General features: G+C 39.6%; 1 protein-coding gene across 2 annotated transcripts; it reads right to left on the reverse strand.

Moving 5' to 3' along the window:
• Positions 1-878: 878 nt before the first annotated feature.
• tlk1b (tousled-like kinase 1b) lies at positions 879-23837 on the reverse strand. 2 transcript variants are annotated; one of them, XM_084425559.1, is made up of 22 exons: positions 23522-23837; positions 18302-18420; positions 15905-15976; positions 15734-15772; positions 14910-14985; positions 14633-14676; positions 14344-14433; positions 14175-14261; positions 12815-12907; positions 12585-12695; positions 12359-12495; positions 10070-10255; positions 9746-9812; positions 8632-8729; positions 8066-8147; positions 6952-7043; positions 6786-6875; positions 6524-6693; positions 4574-4709; positions 2351-2462; positions 2155-2262; positions 879-1436 (listed from the first exon to the last, which is right to left on the reverse strand). In XM_084425559.1, exons 1-22 carry the CDS (start codon positions 23655-23657, stop codon positions 1272-1274), a joined length of 2310 nt encoding a protein of 769 aa, XP_084281685.1. In that variant the 5' UTR covers positions 23658-23837; the 3' UTR covers positions 879-1271. The 2 variants fall into 2 exon arrangements, with proteins under 2 accessions (XP_084281685.1, XP_084281684.1); XM_084425558.1 differs by having other exon boundaries at positions 15734-15976; positions 23522-23802.

The following is a 23837-nucleotide window of genomic DNA, read 5'->3' on the forward strand; positions in this document are numbered from 1 at the left end:
CATGCTGTTTCCGGGTAAATCAAATTTATATTTGGTCGGATTCTGAGTAAATCATAGAACTAAAAGCAACATCGGGTAGCAGCGAGGTGATGCTGCGTCAGACGACAAAATCTACAAACAAACGGAGAAAATATGAAAACCTGCTCAGGGTTGGATTCATTAAATACGCAGGCGTGGTTCGAGAGGTCTACTGAGACGACTCTCTTTACGGCGTCTCCTCCTACATGCAGGACGCCCAGGTGAAACTGGTCTCATCAAACTGATCTATATAACACGTGCAGGTCATTTTACAGCCCAAAATCCAAATAAATAATTACGCGACTTAAAAGAATCACAATTTTGACAATATATGGCAATTAAATGTATGCATACATCATTGCAGTATGAGATATACAGATTGTGACACTATTTTGATGAGTTTTACTGTTATAAAGTTGAATTATGTAAATACAGTAAAACTCAATAAAAATAGTGTCACGATAAATCTGTGCCAAAATCTGTAATGGTCCTGAAACTTGATTTCTTTAATGTAAATTAAAATGAATTTTTCACGCTTGTTTTTGGGGTGAAACATGACCTGGACATTATTTGTATAGATTCATCCATCCACATTTTTTAAATATTGCGCCCATTTAAACATAAGCTGACAATGTTCATACATGTTGCTTTGAAGTGAAACAGACAGTACTTTGTAACACACAAACACACACACACACACACACACACACACCTTGCAATCTGTGGCCAACACACATGTATGTTATGAACAGCCAACATATAACGCTGTGGCGTAAAACATCCATTCTCAGGTGCGCACACACACACAAATTCTTACGGACACCTTTGTGCCACATTAAAACACTCGTTCGTCTATTTCCAATCACACTACAATTAATTGCCTCTAAATTTCACACTTACACAAAACAAAACACCCCTTTACTGAGGCGTAGCTCAGGGAGGATATCAACAAGAAGCTAACACGTTAGCGCAACCCTCCCAAATCTACTCCACAAAATGCCTCGGGTAAAAAAAAACAAAAACAAATATCCATTTTCAAATGGTTCTAGCTCTGACTGACATCTGGATCCACACAGGAAATGACGTCAGTCATTCCTGCCCCAATATCAATGGCAGTCACTGTGGCCGTTGTGGGTGTGTCCTACAGCCTGTCAGCTGATACATAGCTCCTCCCCCTTCCTGTCCACCCCGAGGTGTTGAAGGGAGGGAAATCACCATCAGAACCATCAATCACGATCGATCAGCCAATGAGATCAGTAGGAGATTATTCCTGAAGAGGCGGGGCTGGCGGGCGTGGCCTGCAAGTTCCCCGACGAATTGGACCGTCTCATGTGAGGAAGGAGGTACGAGTCACTGCCCAGTTGGTGGACGTCAAAACGGTCCTCCTTTCTGTAAGCCAGACAGCGGCGGATAAACGCCTGCGGAGGACAAGAAGCAACTCAGACGGTCGTTCCCACACGTGCGTTTTAGGGCTGCACGATGAATCGTAATTTACATGTAATCGTTCTTAAACCGATTTGGCTTATTTGTTACGCGCAGCTTGTCAGTGACGTACGGCTCTGAAAGCACTGCGAGTTTGAGTTGCATTTTTGTCCGAAATCATGTCAATGTCCAGCACTTTGGTCAATCTGTTGTTTTAAATGTGCTTTACAAATAAAGTTGGATTGGATTTGAAAAAGCAACATCTTTCCAAGCATGAGAGGCATTTATAACCCTCTTTTCCAACAAAAGACAACATTTACTAACATGCTTTTACTCCAAACTCACTTCATAACGACAGTTGAGCTCAGCCTCCTGTGAGATGATGTGCTTCTTACACAGAATAAGGCAGTCGTGTGTTTATTAGTCATGTTTAATCAAAGCGTTTCAATCTTCTGTTTATTCAGCTACAGCGATGATGCCTGATAGGGATTTCCTGGAATGATGTGTGTTCTTGTACTTCTGCGGCGGGGCATATTTGGCGTGTGTGTGTGACGCCCTCTGGTGTTCAGATGGAGCATCATTTACTACCGATCAGCCGTACTTCACTGACAAGCTGCGCATAAAATAATCTCAGCCTTCGCCAAATCGCGTGCGGTTTCATTGCGATTAATTGTGCAGCACTACTGCGTTTACATACAAATGCGCAATACTGACCTTAGCCTCGTTGCTAGCCACGGGTTTGGCAGGAAACTGCACCTCAGTGGCTTTCAGGATGGTGTTCTCTTGAAGGATGTCTTGCTGGGACTGATTATGGCCAAACGGCTACAGAATGACAAAAGATTCAATGCAGCTTCATCCTAAAATGCAGTTTAGATCAAAAGCCGTGCAGTTTCTAAACACTGAGACTGACCTTTCGTCCATACAGGCACTGGAAGAAGATGACGCCCACAGACCACACATCTACTTTATTAGAGATCTTTGGAGGCTCTTTACCAACAACAAAACACTCTGGTGGCAAATACCTACAAAATAAAAATAAAAAATAGAACATTTGGTTTTGTTATACATTTAAAATATTAGTCCGAAAAATCAACTTTTTTTAATGCAAGTTTATTGAACTAAGACAATAAAATGCATGTTTTATATATTTGATACATCAAAACTTTTATGGTCCACATAGTGAGAATATGGAGCTCATAATAGTGGAGATAAAAACAGGGGACCTCAAACTGAGTAAAAATATACTATTTGCTGCAGATGCTGATATTTATATAATATGGCCAAAAAGTAAGATTAAATTCTGGTAGCTTGAAAATGTAAATCAATGAGATATTTGTAAAAGTATAACAGACTACTTGCATAAAATGCCCCGTTTACACCTGTTATTAAGATGCGTTTTGGTCGATCGGATCACAAGTAGACGACATTAAACTTTCGACCACTTGCTTTTAGTAAACGCTCATGTGGTCGAATGTGTTCAAACAGCCACAAAAGACCGTCTACTGAACTAAAGCATAAACATTATAGAAAAAGCTCTAGTCAGACGGGATTTAACTTTATCGACTGAAGAACCAAGTTTGGTTTGAAGATGAAACGCATTTATGCTGCTCTCCGTTTGTTTTTCCATTGTCTCCGGGCGTTCATATGTAAATTGCAGTGTTTATTTCATCCATTAGATTGAAAGATCTGAAAAAATCCATACATTTACCATAGCCCATAGACCATTCCCTCAAAGAAATCAGGACAGACGTGGTTGAAAGTGGACAAAAGAGACGGATTAAAACACCAGGTGTAAACGGGAATGTGTCTCCCTCGTCTGCTTGTGATCCGATCGACCAAAACACATCTTAATACCAGTCCTTAATGGCCTTAATACCAGTCCTTAATACCAATACTTAATACTAGGATACAGGCCTAAGTATCAGCTGTCACTCTATGCTTAGTTTTATGATCAAAGCTCTGTAGTTTTAACTCTGGGGAGCAAAATGTATAATGCAATACAATGATGATTGACATGAACAAATGAACATTCCTCATAAGCCTGATGGATCATATTTGATGCATACATTTAACATGATTTTTCTAAAAAAAAAAAAAAAAGAGAGAAATTTAAGAATCTTAAAGGGATCTTTCACCGCTGGAAAGATGTATGTGTATTTAAATTGGGTCATTTATGTAGTAGAAATGTTAAATTATTTTTGAATTTGGAGCCTTCTAGACTGAGAAAAGCCAGAAATTGTATGAAATTTTAGAAATTTTCATGTGGATGAAAGACAACAACTCCCAGAATGCACTTGCTTCACTGCCCTACGAGGACACTCCCAAGCCACGCCTACCGGTTACAGAGGGCAGTGTTGGAAGAAATGACACAACTAGGCTACTAGTCGAGTCGAAACTGAAAAGAGGCCGTTTTATCGTGAGATCCCCCTATGGGCGGGTTGAACACATGCGTTCCGGGCTCCTCGTTCCAGCCCGTTCCGGGCTCCTCCTACTGGCTGTAGTCTCTCACCTCTGATGAGCTAAATGACGATTTTTGCATCATCGGAGGATTTTTTCCAGACAAAAAATACATAAATCTCTCGTCTCAGCGGGACATGAGGGAGGGAAGCATGGTCACTCGAAAATACTACAGGTTTTCTACTGATACAAAGCTTAATGCTAAATGCTGAAGTATCCCTTTAAGCTTCACTCTAAAATGTCAAAATAAAAAAATATAAAGGTGGTCCATATAATTCTTCTGAGGTCATATGGAAATTCCCAGGAAAAATGCATGACCAGATAAAAATGTGTACCTTAAATAAAATGTAAGCTGCCTTGGATAAAAGCATCTGCCAAATGCATAAATGTAAATGCAAAAACAGATGCATGTTTAATGCATGACGTTACTGTCATTCAGCCTGATCCCTGCCATCATATTTGATATGAGAGCTATGACAGAGGAAACGATTTTCAGTGGAGAACAGCTGGTCTGTTCCTCACAAATTTATGCAGCTATTTCGTCCTTTTAGAGCCGATTCCTACATTTTCTGTTCCACAATACAAAATATGTTTGGAATGACATGGGATTGAGTTCATGGGGGAACACAGAAGTAATATGCACTAGAAAGCGCAGTGTTTTTAGCTGGACACTGACCAGTAGGTTCCGGCTCCCTGTGATGTCAAGTCCATCCCGTCCACTCCGTAGCTGTCGTCATCCATGATTTTAGACAGGCCGAAGTCTGTGATTTTAATCTCCCCACACGCTGTCCCATCCACCAACAGGATATTTCCTGAGCAACCAAAACAAAAAAAACATACTTCCTATACAGCCTACATGACAAATAACAATCAACCAATCAACACCTTTCCTGTAGAGTGTTGGCGCTTGCAACGCCCAAGGTCATGGGTTCGATTCCCAAGGGAAAGCAAGAACTGATAAGAATGTATATGTGTACCTTGAAATGCAAAGCAAGTCACTTTGGATAAAAGCGTCTGCCAAATGCATAAAATGTAAACCATCCTTAAAAGGAGCATTTTTTTGCACCAATTCACCATTCACACCATGAGCTACAAGAGCTGCGCTAGTCTCTGAGAAGAGTTCACGTGTGTGAATGAAAGAGGCCATTGGCTGTGTCCGAAAGCTTAGGGACTTGTTGCCTCGCTGCCCTATCAGGCGATAACCTGCCAGGCAGCGTTTGCGCACGAAGGTTCCTCACGAAACTGATTTCAGACAGACTTCTGAGGCGGCGTAACGGTTTAATGATCTACAACAAAACAGAGAGAGCTTTGGTGATAACTAAGCAAATATTGAATTACTAAAATAGTAATTTCTCACTAGAAATGGAGTGGAAAAAGATGGTCAAAAATGTACATTTACACACAAACTGACCATCAACTGCAACTTTCATGCGCCATCTTTATTTTTTTTAGCTCAAGGGTCATGGAATGGAACGCACAGGATTGTGGGATATTAAGTGCAGGGAAAGATGCATCTATGATGCCTTCAAAAATCGATCAGATGAAGGGATCTCAGGAGACGGGACTTGACACGATTATTGGATTCGGACGCGTCTTCTTGTCTTTGTAGCACCGTATGCCGCCTATTGAGGCAGTGTTTTTTAGCTTTCGGACACAGCCATGTTCTGTAGTAGAGCTCTGTGCCGGAAGGATTTTTCAATCCCGCTCCTGTCAAAAATATGTTAAGATTTTATCCCACTCCCGTTTTGTCCCGTTGGAAGAGGTCTACACAGATTTTTCAGTCCCGGTCCGGTTGGATTCTGTCTCGTTCTGGTGTCTATAGGCCATTTTTTCCACTTTCCAGACACAAATGATGCTTCAGATCTCCAGTGACAGACTTGTGCATGCTGTTACTATTAGATAATTATAATTTGTCATTTCTTTCTCCCGCTTCCCGTACACATACTAGGGTGTGTTCACACTTGCTCGTTTGGACCGGACCAAAAAACGTTTAACACCGAACCTAAAGGCATATGGATATGTTCACAACCTGATTGGTTGGCTTGGTTCATATATATTTCATGACAGAACTTACCGAAAATCCTAAACAATGCTGTGTGCTGGGATAAATGCACTCGCTGTATGTGCGTAGCTACATATGATGGTATTCTGACCAGCTGGGAACTCGTGAAGAGCTTATAAAATGTGTAAAGGCGTCAAAACAGCGTCAGGAATCCCTCCGTCACACAAACCAAGATCTGCAGCGAGCAGACGCGGTTCTGATGCCTGTACTGAACTGTGATGAGCAACATCACGACTATGATGAGAAAAACCAGGTGTGTTTGAGTATTCTGTCCTTTTTAGGGTCACATCTTGTGACATCATGTCCTGTTTTTGGTTCGTTTACATGTCTTCGGTCTGTGTTGCGTTCTGAAACCCATCTTTTCAGCGTCTCGGTCCACTTGTTTGGTTCAGATGGCAGCGTTCACTCTTATTCAAATGAACCGCACTAACCGAGCAATAGCACCAAGGTTCGTTTTAATCCAACCAAACATGCCAAGTGTGAACACACCCCCAGTATCTTTCCTCCCGCAATTCAAAACTCGTCCCGCACCACACAAAGGTAAATTGTGCGTGTTGCATTCACCCGGTTTCAGGTCGTAGTGGATGATGGGCGGTTTGATCTCATTGAGGTATCGGAGGGCGTTGACTATCTGCATGACGATGGAGCGAGCCTCTTTCTCAGACATCAGCTTGTGTTGCTTCAGATAGAAATCAAGATCGTTCCCCTCGCAGAACTCGAGAACAGTGCAGAATCTACAACAGAAACACATCAAGTCGACATTTGTATAGTCGCAAAAACTAGAGCAAGTGAAATGCAGAAAAAAGACTATATGGAAAATGCTTACGTGTCAGTGTCCAGAGAAAAGTAGTCGTAAAGTTTGACTATTCTGGGATGGTCCAGTTGCTTGTGGATTCTGTATTCTCTACAGGCATGTCTGGAGTGGACGCAAACAAATGAGCGTGAAAAACTTGGGAGGGAGAGAAAGGAAAAAAAAAAGGTGGGTGACATACTTGTGGTAGTTCTCTTTCTTCTCTTCTCTCCAGTTCTTGTTGAGCTGGTGGATCTTCACAGCAGCATATCGTTGCTCAAACAGGTCAAATGCCTTCACGCAACAACAGAAAACGCTACATTAGGCAAGAAGACCCAATTTTTCACAACACGTATAAAGTAAGGTTAATAATTCTATGCTGTCTGTGAACATTTTCTAATGATTGGGTGTTTCACGCCACAGCTGTAACCACATGTTTTATATTACTATAATTTTTTAGAAAATTGGTGTCTTTTATGATATTGCATTTGCCGTCTGCATTAAGCAATGCAAAGCTGCGTGTAGTTTTACAATGGTTCAGGCTTATCAGTTTTTCTCTTTACAAATGTACAAATATATACATTTCTGGTATTACTGAGAATAATTCACAACATGAATGCTAATATAAATATCAGATTTTTTTTTTTAAACAAAATGCTATGTAACAGTTCCATGATCTAATAATATTTGATCAAATCCAGTCCTGTTCTACATATTTCTCAATGAAATGTCATATCACAGAAGTCAAATGGGTTGTGAAAATGGTTTGTTGTTGACTTTAATGTACATTAATGATTTTTTTTCTTTTCGTTTCTTCTGCTCACCAAGGCTACATTTTAATTAAATTTTTTATAAAAGCAGTAATTATGTGTAATATTATTACAATTTTAAATAACTGTTTTCCATGTGAATATATAGTAAAATGTAATTCCTGTGATCAAAGCTGAATTTTCAGCATCATTACTGTGTTTTCAGTCACATGATCCTTCAGAAATCATTCTAATATGATGATTTGCTGCTCATTTCTGATTATTATCAATGTTGAAAACAGTTTTGCTGCTCCAAATTTTTGTGGAAACCGTGATACCATGTTTTCAGGATTCTTTGATGAATAAAAAGTTCAATAGAACAGCATTTATTTGAAACAGAAATCTGCCATTCAACCAATTTAATGTGTCCTTGCTGAATAAAAGCATTCATTTCTTTAAATAAATAAAAAAACAGTAAAATACAGTAATATATCTCTGTGTTGAACAGGAGAGAACACAAACTGTATGAAAGTGAGTGCGTGCATCTAATAATAAAAAACTAAATACCTTATAAACTTCACTGAAACCACCTCTTCCCAGCAAGTGTAACAGAAGATACCTTTCATTAAGGGTTGGATGGTCTTTAAACCTACAAACACACCAGGCATATTCACAACTTAAGAGATATTCTGAGATTAAGAGTGTTATTATTTCTTTTCAGAAGCACATTATGGAGCAAACAGCAATTGTTGCAAAGAAAACTAAAATGTCAATAAAATAGTAAAAAAAAAAAGGGGGGGGGTATGTTTTACAATTGCAGTTTTTTAAGCTATAATCATGTCTGCAATCTGTCTTTAAACTGCACATGAAAATGTTGACCCAGACTTTTTAATTCAGCACAGAGTAGCACACTCTCAAAGTTGTTCTTGTGTACGGCCAATAGAAAAAACACATGCAATAACTGACGTGTCTCTGATGCAGCGCTTCATTTACATGCATGTAGGCAGTGCATTTTATCTGCAAACTCTGCAGTGTTTCTCAGCTCTTTCCATCCCCATATTTTAAATCTCCAAAAACAATATTTAAGATTTCATTGAAATAATTATATGTAATAAGAAGTGGGCGGGACATACTGAGAACTGTCCTCATTGTTGATTCTTTTAAGTTCTCGAATGTGCAGATTCCTCACGCGCTCCAACCGTTCCAGCTCCGCCTGAATCTCTGCCTCCTCCTGAACACACACACACACGTTGGGTTTTCATGCGTTAAGGGAACTTTCCATAGACACAATGATTTTTATACTGTACAGACTGTATATGCTCTCCCCTTACACTAACCCCACCCCTAAACCTACCCATCGCACAAAACTTTCTGCATTTTAACCAAGCGGCAACCTCCCTGTCTCTCTCTTGAAACCAACACGGAAGTGAATTCAGCGGGAATTAATCGACTGGCCGCTTGAGGCTGGCTGCAGAAGTGAGTCAAATCTGTATCTCCCCCATGTTAAAATACCCAACTTTACAGGAGAAAAAAACACGTTTACAGCCTGGTGCAAAAAGTGGCTTTGGTCTATATAGCTTATTTTTCCCTTCATGACAAATGTGAGGGGGGTGAATTTTTTTATAACTCATCCGTTTACATTATATTAAGCCTTAAAATTTCTGCATAATTAAGGGTGTCCACTTTTGAGTGACGGGTGGATTCCCGCTGCTGTGGTCAATAGTCATCATTAGCCGTTTGTCTGCTGTCTGTTAGCCGTCACGTTACCTCAGTTCATTGTCTGACTGTAAAAATAAATAAATTCAGGGAGTGACGCGCTGCCAAGATGGCGACGGTCGGCCACGCCCACTTTAGGCTTCAAAACCGGTCTTCAGAAACCTACGGGTGACGTCACGGACACTACGTCCATATTTTTTTACAGTCTATGATTTTAACATTTTCAAAAAAACATAATTCTGTATGATTTATAAGCGTTTTTTCTCATGGGGACCAAAAAATGTCCCCACATGGACAAGGATTTCAGAAATTGCCATCTTTGTGGGGACATTTTGTCCCCATACCGTAGGATTTACCTGGACCACACACACGAATGACAGATTCCAGTGAAAGGACAAAAAGAAACCTTAAAACATCCTTTCTGCAAGACTGCTTTTGCATGAAGCACCTCACTGCCTTTTAACCATATTACTCTGATGCTCATGACCGTGTGTGTGTGTGTGTGTATTATGTTTATATAGAGAAACTAACCTTTTTGAGATGACCCAGTCTCAGTTTGAAAATTTCTTCTTGCTCATGATACTCTGCCACAGTCAGTCTGCACATTCAATACAGAAGCATTTCAATAATAGAACCATTTTGAAGACAATATTGCAGAACACATTTGACTTTTTTTCCTTATCAGCCTTTTCTGCTTCTATAAATCATCCATGCTTGTATAATGATCTTAAAAATGATGAATTGTGTCCTTATTATCTAATTTTAATAACATTAGAACTCAATGGGAAGTCTGCATTTCGAAGGCAAGAAACGAGTACGCGTGTGTGTGTGTGAGTGTGTGTGTTAATATCTCACAGCGTAGGCAGGCTGGGTTTGAGGAAGGGGTCGTTGTCAGCTCCATTGACGGCTTTGGTCTTTCTCTGTTTGGACTCATTGGGGGTCGGGCTCTGGGAGGAGGGGGTGCTGGGAGGTTTGCGCTTTGCTAGAAGTTTCCGTTGCCTCTCGATCTCTTCTCTCTGCTGGTTTATCCACTCTTGCTGCCTATTAAAACAGAAATAGAAAAATATTAAAACCCCAATAAAAAAATAATAACAGGCAAATGCAGGACAGAAAAGACTCGCCCTATTTTATTATTTACAATGGCAGATACTTTAATCCAAACTAATGTACAATGCATTAACACCAACGTTTGTACAAAAATTCTATATTTAATTAATTCATTAAAAGTTCACCAATATCCCATCTGGATTTCATTTCTAGAATTATTTACAGACTAAATATAATGTCAAATTCTGAAAATTAGGGTTAGGGCTGAGGTCAGTGCATTAACTTTATGCTTTATGTCACATTTCGTCTAGTCTCAGCCTCAGATGTCACGCCCAGACCGTTGGCTGAACATCTGATGCATAAAGCTCGGTTCAAACCACCAACATGCACCAGCATGACAAAGCAACATGATCCCATTCATTTCAATGGAGAGCTAGCCATTTCCGGCGACAGGATGTAGCTTGTAGATATGCAACGAAGTTAAGACATGTTTAACTTTATGCAAATGAAGAGTGACTTTCGGAAGCGACAACCAATAGGAGTGAAGTCAGTGGAGTGCATGTGACCCATCACTACATCCTGTAGTAGAGTGTCAGTGGGTGCTTCTCAATACTCAAATTAATGCTTCCTCGCCCTCCTACGTACTTCGGCTCAATTTTCATTTTCCTTCAGTACTCCGTCTGGGTTTGCGGTATATTCTTGGGTTTTCTCCGGCCAAATTTTTACCGGTCCAATCAGCGAACAGAGTGAGTGGCTGAGAACGATGACGCTAGTTTGAGTTGTAGGGTTACGTCACGACCAAACGTTAGCGATTGGTTTTGGGAGATCCAGAGTGGCTCTGGGCAGATCCAATAGTTTTAAACTTCAACAGAGTACCCACCTTCAAGGAAGTTAACGCTTGTCAATGGAGAGTGGCCAGACTCTCTGTCCAAATGAAATGTACGAGAGTCTGGTAGGACCAGGCTAACGTCCTCCAGCCCGTGACCCAGAAACCGATCAAACTCAGCCGTCTTTAAGGACATCTCAATTCTCTAATTGCCCCACAAGGAGTGAGGATTGCTTTCTGAGGAGTCATGAGCGAGGACACACAGGTCTATCCTTCCCTCGCATCCTAAGGGGTGGAGCTAACACCGTGTCCTAACTAAGGTATATTTTCCAATGTTAATCAGAGTTTTTGTCCTAACCAGCCGCGACGGCGACACGCGACGATTCTATTTTAGAAACGGTTTCTATTTTTCGGCGACGTCGCGCTGGAACAACAAACACAAAGTGTGGCGATGATAATCTCAGGTACTGTTTATGTGCTTTATTTAATGTTAAAAGCGTGTAATGTGACTTTGAATATCATTTAGTGCTCCAGCTTTGTGGCTGTAAAAGCAACAATGGATAATTCACCTCAGATCTTGAAATTAAACAAATGGAAACAAGAACGTTCAAACTGTGAACAAACAAGCATATTCATAGACAAAGATTGTTTTAGTAACTCAGTAGCCTATGTATTTTTAATACTGTTTAAATGGTGTAATATTTGTGAATTTGATTATGTTGCTTCTTATCCATTTTCTTGCGATTGCCGTCAAGATTACTCTCTGGTGCTGTGAGACGCCGCCCACACGCTGTTCTGATCGGCTGTGGGTTTTGATTGATTTCGACGCATCTCGCAGTCGCGTCTAGTGTGGACAGACTAATTATTTGTCGCTGGAATCTTATCGCATCGCATCTGGATAGGACACGGTGTAAGACGCATAGATCCATTAAAAGACGTCCAAGAATCAATGTCTGTTATCATTGGGACATTGACTTTATATTTTCATGCCCCTAAACATGACGCTAAACAAAACGAACTGTGATTGGCTGCTTTTCATGTCAGTCAGACGGCCTCTGGGCGGTCCTTGGCCAATGAAAGCTGCTATGGAGTCTAGTCCTTCTGCCGTCAGCCTGAAGGACCGGTTACATTGTGAGACTACATTGCGTCAAACTGAATAGCAGCACATTTGCATCCAGGTCAAGTCCTAAATGATGACGGTCCATTTCTGCACTTTTTCCGTCCCAGACAAAGCCACACAGATTGAGTGTGCGTCTGTGTGCGACTCTTACTTGACCAGGTTCTGGAAGGCATATCCATCTGTCCACTGTTCTGAGTAGGACGCTCCGTGCCGGACTGTGGTGAAGTGCCCCAGGCGCAGCCGGTCCTGCATGCTCTTTTCCCGGCAGGACTGCTTCTCTTGAGTGCTCTGGGAAGACGAGAACACACTCAAGAGTCACTCAACTACCCCTGACACGTTAGAAATAAGCAGCTGTGAGCATATCAAACACAGCTCACCTTCTCAATGAGGAGTTTTTTACTCATCGTAGTGCATTTGTTCAGACGCTCCTTGAAACGTTCCAGCAGCTTCTGTTGCTCATCTATCTGTCTGCGGAGGTCACAGTTCGCCTGGGGAGAAAATATCAAAACCACTCAATTTCTGAACCCAAATGGCACTTTGTGATTTCTGCATAAAAATAAATCTCAAGGACAGGTGACACTCAGATGCTCGTCTGTTTGTTACTCACCCTGAGTAGATCGTCTATTCTGCCCTCTTTCTTCTCAAGGTCAAGATTCTTATTGCTCTCAAGTGCAGCCAGTTTCAACAGTGTCAAATCCGTCTGAGAGCAGAGAAGGAAAGAGAAATAAAGAATGAAAATAACAACAGAGATTGAGAGAGAATATCCTATGTCATCATGTGTTATCAAGTCACAGTAAACTGTGCATCATACAGTGCAAGCGAGTTTGTTTAATAGCATCAGAGCATGTAGTCCACCACACATATAAATGTGTCAGAGTATGTAGTATTTGGAGTATGTGCAGTGCAGGTTTAATAATGTAAGTGTGTGTGTGTGTGCAGTGCATGTTTAAAAGGTGTTTAAAAACAGTGTCAGAGAAGTGCGCATGTTTAACAGCATCAAAGTTTGACTTGTTTAAGAGTGCCAGAGCACGCATGCATTTAATCTGCGTATGCAGTGCTTATTTAACAGTGTCAGTGTGAAGTAAACGGTTTGTCACTGTGACTGGGCAGTGCAAATTATGATGTAACCGTGTACATTTTTAGAGAGTGAGCTCATTTAACAGTGCCAGAGCGTGCAGTGGACACGTGACAAAGAACTTTGAACCACTTAACAGCGACACTGTATATAGTGCTTAAGTGCAGTGCACATTTCACAGCATCAGAGCATGCAGTGCTTCTGTTAAACAGTGTCATGTTGACCTTGTTTATCAGTGCAAGGGCATGTAGTGCACACATTTAACAGCATCAGTGTGTGCAGTGCTTATTTAACAGTGCCAGTGTGCAGTGTAAGTTTTGCAGTGTCAGAGCGTGCAATGAATATTTTTAAAAGTGTCCCAATGTGCCTGTTGAACTGTCACTGTACAGCGCAATTATTAATGTAAACGAATCATAGTGTACAGTGTGTATTTTTAAGAGCATCAGTGTGAGAGTGAGCTTAGAGTGCCAGAGCATGCAGTGCACATGTGTGACAAATAACCTTGAACTACTTCGGTGTCACCGTATGCAGTGTATATTTAAATGTCAGTGTGCAGTGCACATTACAGTGACGAATTGTGCAGTGCAAGTTAAACAGTGACAGTAATATTCAGTGTGCATTGTGCAACGGTGTCATGTTGACCTTGTTTAACAGTGCATACATTTAACAGCAGAGCATGCAGTGCTTATTTAACAATGGCAGTGTGCAGCGCATGTTTCACTGTCCAAGTGTGCAATGCACAGGTTTAACAGTATCAGTGCACGTTAATCAGTGTCTCATAGTGCAACTGAGCGCAGTGCACAACAGTGTCCTGCAGACCGACAAGTTTAACAGAATCAGAAAGAGCTGAGCATATTCGATAGCGCGCGAGCAATAGTGACGCAAGTATTACCTGGACACTTCTGCTGCTAAGCTGTTTTGAATTCATCATGTGATCTATGAAACACAGGCTGGTGGGTGAGGAGCTGTTCTGTCTGACCTGAAGAGTGAAAAACAGCGACATTAATAAAAATAAGCATCACTGGATCCATGCTGAGGTTGAGATCTTCCTCACGACTTACGATAGCCCCAGGTGCAGAGTGAGAGTTCTGTGGCGAGCGCAGGACCGGAGGAAGACCCCTGACCGGACTTGATCCGTTTCCTCCTTGGAACTTCAGGAAGGAGATATGATGTGGCATCATCACAATGTTACCAAATTCACAACTCCACAAGTCAAATTATCTCCTAAAGCGAGCAGCCATTACACGATGAAAAAGCAGCAGTACTCTGACTAAAAGCTCTCTGACACCTGACTGACATTTAATACACAGATGACTAAACGCAGAGTCATCCGCACAAAGCTTTACTTACATCAAAATAATCGCTGATCTTGGGCCCTCGGCCGGAAGACTTTCCTAAAAAAAAAATAAAAAAAATAAAAAAAAGTATGGTCAATGGATACAATCACTTTTCTGTGAGTGCACTGCATTATTTCCATGCTAAAAATTAAATGCTGTATTTCCCAACAAACTCTGATCCTGGATGTTTCCAAAATGCACGTCTGTTAACTGAAAAATGTAGTTGTCAAACAAACTATTATGTCTCGTTAAGAAATGCTTCATTCATAAGCAGAGGAAGTCAACGTTACCTTGACTGCTCTCTGATTGGTTATCAACCTTCCTCTTTCTTCCCCTGGATGACTCGGAGTGCTTCTTCTCTGGAGTCTTGGGAAAACAGGAAAAAGCATTACTATTTTATTCAATCAGTTCTTCCATTCACTAAATCAATATAAATGCTTTGGGTACGTTCCATCTAAAGCTGAATTCAGGCCTCAAAGGAGTTGTAAAAGTTTCACCAAAGAGGCTTCCAGACACACACTCTGCATTCCAAACATCATTTACCATGTCATTCCCAAACCCATTTGACTTTTTTTTTATTACTATCCTGCTCTTTTCCATGTAATAAATGTGAATATGGACAGGTGCAGTCACGCTTCAAAATGACAATCAAACAATCATAAAAGCAATTCATAAGAGTTATGCACTTAGAAAACAAAGAATCAAATTGCTTTGCAGGAGGAAGGAACTCAAAAATAAGTTATTACTGAAAATCTTCTCTCCACTTCAGCTTTCAAATTATGGCACGTCAACTTTAACATCTAAGATATTATATCACATAACTGTATTTTATATGTGTATATATATATATATATATATATATATATATGTATATGTATATATGTGTGTGTGTATGTGTGTATGCATGTATGTGTGTATGCATGTATGCATGTATGCGTGTATGCATGTATGCATGTATGTATGTATGTATGTATGTATATACATATATATATATATGTATATACATATATATATATATATATATATATATATATATATATATATATATATATATATATATATATATATAAAAATAATAAAAGTCACACAGCAAAGTGAAAATCGTCCAACTTACTGAATAGGCAGGCGATCCTCCTTTCTTTATGTCAGAGTTCTTTATGGGAATGAAAAAAGTACTTTTTAAACACATTAAACACATTGAACTGTTGAAACGGATCCGTTCAATCAATATAAAGCTATAAATATAAATGTCAAATCTTTGAGTATACATGTCCATAAAGTTCACCTCGGACTCCTTGTCACTAGATGACCCCAGGCTGCCAAAACTGTGACTAGAACATTCGTTATTGTTCAAACCCTAAAAAAAGAAAAAGAATATAAAGCAGGTTTAGTCCAGGTCGTGACAGAGAGCTCAAAATCTTTCTAAATATTCACACTGATTTCACTGGTGAAACCAAATTAAAGGGGTCCCTAAATGCTTTTTTACATGTTCAACTTTCTTTAGGTTGTAATGTTGCTGTTTGAGCATGAAACAGTCTGAAGGGTGTTATTCTCTATATCAGTGCGCACTGTTTCTCTCTTGAACTCCCTGAAACTCCCTGAGTCTTGAATTTTCTTCCAGGAACGAACGCGTCACAATATTCCTCATTTAAATAATTCCAGCCCAAGGCATGTGCAGGTGAGGCCTGAGTTGCGTTAGTAGTGTGCTGAAACTCGCTGTTATGGTACGGGGCGTAACATTTCCCAAACATGCTTGAAGAGGTTGACCAATCACAACACACTGATCCAGCCGACCAATCAGAGCACACTGCGCTTTTCAGGAGGGGCTTTATAGAGACAGGAACTAAACTAAGCGTTACTGACAGACTGGGAAGAGAGATGCTCGCTACGACAATGTCGAATACGTGAAAATTTGTTTTTTTGAACATTCAAGCATGAAAACCTATTCTAGCAGAGCCCAAAACAAAATTAAGACTTTAAAAAAAGACATAATAGGTCAATATTATGACTATAATGTCACAACAATAGTCTCATCTTGGGTTCTTGCAAGTATGTGAGTGTTACGAAATATGGTTTTAATGGAGTCTTTGATTTAAACTACAACAGCTAAAACTGTGTTAGGCTTGGTGAGTTCAGTTCACTTCAAAGTGAATCGATTCAATCTTTTATTCAATGATTCAGAATAAAGTCCATGCATTGGACGTTTCAATCCTTTACCAAAAATCCTTTACATTTTGCTTTTTATTACTATCTATTGTTGAACTGATGCACATAAAATGAGCAGATTCTTATTGGTGTTCATTTAGTGAAAAATTAAAACGAAATTAGTGTCGGAAAAACATTTCAAATAGCTTTATACTTGTTTTATACATTAAACATCGTTTAATTAGTTGAAAGATGCTTGAATGATTCAGTTTAAAGAAAACAAAAATAACCCATTTTGCCATTTTAGAGAAAGTATCAACATATCTAAATTATATCCAAATGAATTAAATATAAATATAGGGGTGGCACGGTACATGAAAAAACATCCGAACCGTTCGGTTCGCTTGTCTCGGTTCGGTGCGCGTGTGCGTCGCGCGGTTTGCACGGTTCGACGCATGCGCAATGTAGCCTCGTGCCCGTGCTAATACAATGCTAAATCATAAATCAGACATATGTAGAATTACATTACAATGTCCAGCAATCGATTTATATAGTACACTGAGTTTACCTAGACATTTAATGAGATCTACTCCACTATATGTTGTTTTTTCATGTGAATAAATAGGCTACATAGATCGACTGTTCCACGTAGCCTAATGGTCCAGTGGCAGAACTTGCCAAGCGTATCAAAGGTTCTGAGTTCTAATCTGCGCTCGTATATATTTTTTTCTTTATCAAAACCGATTATGTTTATCAGCGGTTGTATATCAAGCAGGGACCGATTTGTATGAATTTTGTTTTATTATTTAATCGGAACGAGTAGCCTTGAGTCTCCTCAATGGCTTGAAGCGCGCGTCCGAGTGATGAATGTGCGGCCGCTGCGGTGTGTGCGCGAGCCACGAGAACACTGTATCAGCACCACTGATCGCAACTGCAACGAGCACTTTGATCACTTGATTAAAAAAACACATTTCAGCGCTAAATTGCTTCTTATTTAACAAACGAATGAAACAAATACTTTGCTAGTTAACTGGAAATGTTTTATTTATTTGTATTGGTACACCCGGGCCGTGCTGCAAGATAATATCAACCCTGGCAAAAAATGGTGGGGACATGTCCCGCCTATGATGACGAGACACGAGGATAAATTGACAAATAACGGTCCAACACAGCCCACGTAGCTCTACAGATGATGGACCTCCAGGGCCACTGAAAGTTTCCTCAGGGTGACTGCTCACTCATATTACTTCAGAATGGGAAATGAGAAGCTGCGTTTTGCAAACACACCCCATTTATGAAATAAATAAATAAATAATTAGATAATTCAGCTATATATCATATGCTGAAGTAAATTTTTGGAGTGTTAAAGATTAAAAGAAAAAACAACAACATGAACCGTACAGAACCGAAAACCGTGACCCTAAAACCGTGATACGAACCGAACCGTGGGTTTTGTGAACCGTGCCACCCCTATATAAATAATAAGTTATAATTACATGATGGTGCACATGTGTGTGTTTGCATGCGTGTGCATTACTTTAGGTCCGCCGCTCGCGCTCCCTGTGCTTCCTCCGGTGTTTCCACTAACTGCCCCGATGAAACGTGCCTCCAAGAGCTCCTGCCGACGTGGATCCAGGGAATGCAGCTCATCCATTCCTACAAACACAGACAAACATGTCACGCTCAACACATTCACACACAGGTACTCAGGCTTCGGGTTCGGGAGGGGTGTGATCATGGTGACGCATCCTCCTGGAATCTTACGAGACCATCAAGTCATTGTTTTCTGATCATATGCCACCCTAAAAGAGCCAAAACATCATACGTATTACTGGTTTAAAGGCACACCAAGAACTTAGGATGTGTTCACACTTGTAGTTCTGTTCCCAAAAATAAAATAAAAAACCCTAAATAGCGTTCACATTGGCATTTTAACACCGAACCTAAAGATACTGAACCTAAAGGCATAGGGATATGTTCACAAACTGATTGGTCGGCTACTCGGCTTTCATTACGTATATTTTGCGTCGCGCCGGAACTTTTTACATCATCATACACTACACGCAGGCACAAGCGCACATGCTAGTTAACAGTCGCTAGTTGTTCAAGCACGGCTTTATGGCCGAGACGCAGCCGACAACACAGTCAGCTTTCGTCGCTGATAGTTCTTTGGTGTCGGCTTGGTGTGTCCCGGCCTCGAGACGTCCACCATCCTTCAGATCTGACTATGCTCAAGCTTCTTAAAACCAAAAAAAAAATGTATCTGCTCTTTTAGCCATTTTTCATGGCAAACTTCAGCACAGCGTCTTCCTGCGGGAGTCAGAATGACAAACAGGAAGTACAATGAGAGGTTTCCTGCTCATTATCAGCTGATGCCACTGACAGTTTAGCTCCATTCATCTATTTTAGTCTCAGAAAATAATGACGACACAATCTACAGAAAAAAACTAAAAATGCAAGTAAATACAATGAGTATTTTTCACATGCCACTGTGACTACTGTACATACACTACCATTCAAAAGTTTGGGGTCAGGAAATTTAAAATAAATAAATAATAATAATAATACATTTATTCAACAAAAGTCAACATCCAATTTCAATGAATGCTGTTCTTTTGAACTTTCTATTCATCAAAAATCCTGAAAAACATTCATCACAGTTTCCGAAAAATTATGAAGCAGCACAACTGTTTTCGACATTGATAATAATCAGAAATCATGTTTCTTGATCATTATATCAGCATTTTAGAATGATTTCTTAAGGATCAGACACTGAAGACTGGAGTAATGATGCTGCTGAAAATATAGCTTTACCATCACAGGAATAAATTACAATACATTCATACCTTTTTTTACTTTATTTTTGACCAAATAAATGTAACTTTAGTAAGTATAAAATAATGTTCTTCTAAGAATTCTGAGTGAAAGAGATGAATTAAAAATTCTATTCCTGTTCTTTTCAATGAATAACAATTTAATCTTGTATGACTTCATAAGGCCGATCATTGTGCATTAGTTAGTTATAGAGTTCTTGTGCCATTTTTGGGAATTATTGCTGAATATGGAAAAATAGATCATGAAAGATTTTCTTGATTTTCACAGAAAAATGACAGCGTACAGGTTTGGAACAACATGAGAGCGTGAATAAATAATGAAAGAATTACATTTTTGGGGTGAATTAACCATTCCTTTAGTTTAACATGTTTGACGTGATCTGGCACCAGAAGCCCGATGACAGAATCCATCATCGATGCCGCAGCCAAATGGCCCCGTTTCTTCAGCACATGAGAATACAGTATCAGCAGCCGACAAGACCAATATGAATCATCATTATAAAACCTGTCTCAAAGAATCATCTGGTCTTCAAACCTCATTACAGTGACTAGACGAAACAGCCCAGGTTCACTCGTGTTCTCCAGCCATAATAACCTGCGCACTGGAAGCGAACGACACCACTGCCATGATAAGATTCGTGCCAGAAAGAGCTACAAGCCAAAGAGATCCCAAGATGGTGGAGGGGTGGAAAAATTATGAAGGTCAACAGAGAAGGAAGAGCACAGCTGCCCAGATAAAGGACATAAATGACAAATCAAAATACTAGGAATGGGTATACACAAACCTAAGGCCACGTCTGGTTTGGCAAATTACCCAAGTACTGCTTGGCTGCATAAGAAAGACACAAGATCCAAACATGCAGGAGGTGGAGTGGAAGAATTAGTACAAGCAAATGATCAGGAAACAAACAAACCACATCCTAGTTTGTGCACCGATGCACAGGTGACTGAGCCATCGAGATATCATACTATAACATGATAATAATCATGAGTATTAAAAAAAACATGGTAAAACTTTTACAGTAAGGTTACGTTTGTTAACATGAACTAAGCATTTATTAAACTTTCATTTTAATTCCAACAGTCTCTGTCTGTGCTAATATTATTTAATGGACCTGAGCTGACATGAACTAACAATGAACAGTTATAACCTAACTTTAACAAAGGTTGTATTTTATTTCCCATGATCTTGCACATTTTTTACAGCTACTTTTATATCTGATTGTTGATTTGATTTTAATAGGCAACAACACCCAATTGTTTAAAGTGAGAATTTATTTCAGTCATTCATTCATTCAAGTGAAGGATTTAAAATTAAATGGATGAAACATCAACCATTTGTTTTACATGCTCAAATCTTAATTCCACTTAATATATATTAGTATCATCAGACGTTAATAGCATTGCACTTCAATATACACTACTGCTTAAGAGTTTGGGCTCGTAAGAAGTTTTTAATATGCTGCAATTAAATAATCAAAAAATACTGTAAAAACAGTAATATTGTGAAATATTATTAGTTTAGAATATGTGTTCCTGTGATCAAAGCTGAATTTTCAGCATCATTACTCCAGTCTTCAGCGTCACATGATCCTTCAGAAATCATTCTAATATGATGATCTGCTGCTCAAGAGACATTTATTATTATTATCAATGTTGAAACCAGTTGCGCTGCTTCATATTTTTGTTCAACCAGTGATACATTTTTTCAGAATCCTTTGATGAATAGAAAGTTCCATTTTTATTTAACATTATACGGTATAGATATCCATAAAACGTGGTACTTCATCCTTAACCATTGTACTTTTTGGTTTGACAAGCAGGTAAAAGATTACTCTTTCAAATCATTTTAAAAAATAAATTAAGGCAGAGCATGCATTACATGGCTGAGAACTTATTCTTGGACATGAGAATCTGAGTAATGCATTAACACACATATGATATTACACTCATCAGTGCACATATGCATGTGTTTACAGCACATATTAACACAGACCAGTCTCTGGTGGACTAGAAAACATCCGGTGAAACACTTACAGGTTCATTAATTTCTTCAAAAATACATCAAAAAATAAATTTTGCAAAACAACTTAATTTGAAAAAGCACTTTAATTTAAATCAGATGTGTATCAGATGGTCTTTAGCTCAGAGGATCAAAGTCATCCAGATGATTTCAGGGAAAAAGCTATGAGCATTGCATGAATTAGATAAATAAATAGGCTGATACTCAATCATACAAATTCACGTTTATCAGATGTGTCCAAAATCTTACCTACCTAGAGCCATTGCATTGCACACAAAACACACAAAGAACACCAACTAACGTGTATCATGTTCTAGATGTGTCTCAAACCCTAGTCTGTTGCCAGTAGACAACATTTTGGGCCACTGCATGACATGCACTAAGTGCTAGATAAATACATCAATACTTTCAACCCAGAAAAACACAAAATCATTTTCATTGTAATAAAATCCAGGAAGTTCTCTGTGTGCATTGTTGACATTCTCAATCATTTAAAATCAACTTGTGTTAATATTGAACCGCCTACCTATAACATTTGTTACTGCATGCAGACTCTCAAGCACATAAACATCAACTCATAATATATCATATATTGGCTGTGTCTCAAAAGCTAGTAAACAGACAGCAGTCTGTGCCATTGCATTGCATGCATGCATAAGTGACAAATGCATACAGAGTCAACCTTAAAAAATGTCAACTAACGTTTGTCAGGTACTGGCTGTGTCTACCAACCTAGACAGCATTTATGAGCCATTGCATGACATGCATATAGCAACTCATGTTCATCAGATACTGACGGCATCCTAAAAGCCAGCGAGTTTCTATCTACCTACCTAACATTTTTGGGGCTGTTGCATTCCATGCATGCAGTAGGCTATACATTCTCATGTTTATCAGGTTCAGACTGTGTCTCACTTGCGAGCCATTGCATGACATGCACTAAGTGCTAGATAATTAAATCAATACTTAACCATTAAAACACAAAATCACGTTTATTGTAATGAAATCCAGCAAGTTCTCTATGTGCATTGTTGACTTCATTCTCACAGATTAAACATCAACTTGTGTTGATATTGAACCATTGAATCGTAAGAGCTAGAAAAAAAATACACTTAAGCATAAAAACATCAACTTATATAATGTATCCTTTACAGGCTGTGTCTCAAAAGCTAGTAAACAGTGAGACAGCATTTGTGCCATTGCATTGCATGCATGCATAAGTGACAAATGCATACTGTCAACCTTAAAAATGTCAGCTAATGTTTGTCAGGTACTGGCTGTGTCTACCAACCTAGACAGCATTTTTGGGCCGTTGCATTTCATGCATGGGTGATAAACATTCTTAAGTTTATCAGGTACAGACTGTGTCTCATTTGTGAGCCATTGCATGACATACATCAAAGATAAACATACACTCTGAACCTCAAAAACATCAACTCGTTTGAATCAGACTGGCTGTTTCTAAAAAAATCTAGCGAGCTGCCTACCTAGACACAAAGACAGCATTTTGTGGGCATCATAAAAACAACACAAAAATAAGCACCTATGATGCCCAAAAATGCAGTCTGAGAAGACGTCTCGCTAGGTTGAGACACAACCAGTGACTGAGTCCCCTAATATGTGACCATGGGCATCCTCACGTCAAATGAACCGTGTTATGAACACACAAAGCGACAGGATTCCATCGCAAACGGTTTAAAACACACCAGCTCATCTCTAGGACTCGATGCTAGTTATAAAAACACAGAGAGAGACACAGTCAGCAGACGAGAGATCAGCGGCCTCCGACACGACCGCTTCGATTAAAGACCAGATTTACTCAAAATCACACGTCAATCTAACACAATCCCGACCGATTTCACATGAACAGACTTTAAATTGATATTCACACCGGTTTTACCTTCTTTATGCCTCCTCGGAGCGCAGATATCGAGCGGAGAAAGTGAGCCCGGGGTCGGAGATCCAGTCGAGAACTGAGAGCAAGATGGCGCTCCGTCCAAACTTCCACTGCTGTTGCTGTTACTTTGGACACTCATGAAGACACTTTCCCCCGCGAAGAGCGCATCGCACACATGATCTCCGTCAAATCACACCTGTGTGTGTCTAATGCATCATGCACTAACACTGATAATCAATGCAAGGCTGCTCATGTTTTCAGCTCCGCAGTGCGCACTGAGATCCTCACTAACTCACTCTTGGTGTGTGTATGTGTGTGT

The sequence above is a fragment of the Rutilus rutilus genome (assembly GCF_951802725.1).
Source record: "Rutilus rutilus genome assembly, chromosome: 12".
NCBI classification, from domain to species: domain Eukaryota; kingdom Metazoa; phylum Chordata; class Actinopteri; order Cypriniformes; family Leuciscidae; genus Rutilus; species Rutilus rutilus.

Excerpts from the sequence above, each read along its gene's own strand:
- tlk1b (XM_084425558.1), bottom strand. The coding sequence starts at position 23,657 with ATGAGTGTCCAAAGTAACAGCAACAGCAGTGGAAGTTTGGACGGAGCG. Across the intron at positions 14,677-14,909 it reads CCAATCAGAGAGCAGTCAAG|GAAAGTCTTCCGGCCGAGGG; the intron begins GTAACGTTGACT and ends TTTTTTTTTTAG. Across the intron at positions 8,730-9,745 it reads GACTGGGTCATCTCAAAAAG|GAGGAGGCAGAGATTCAGGC; the intron begins GTTAGTTTCTCT and ends GTGTGTGTTCAG.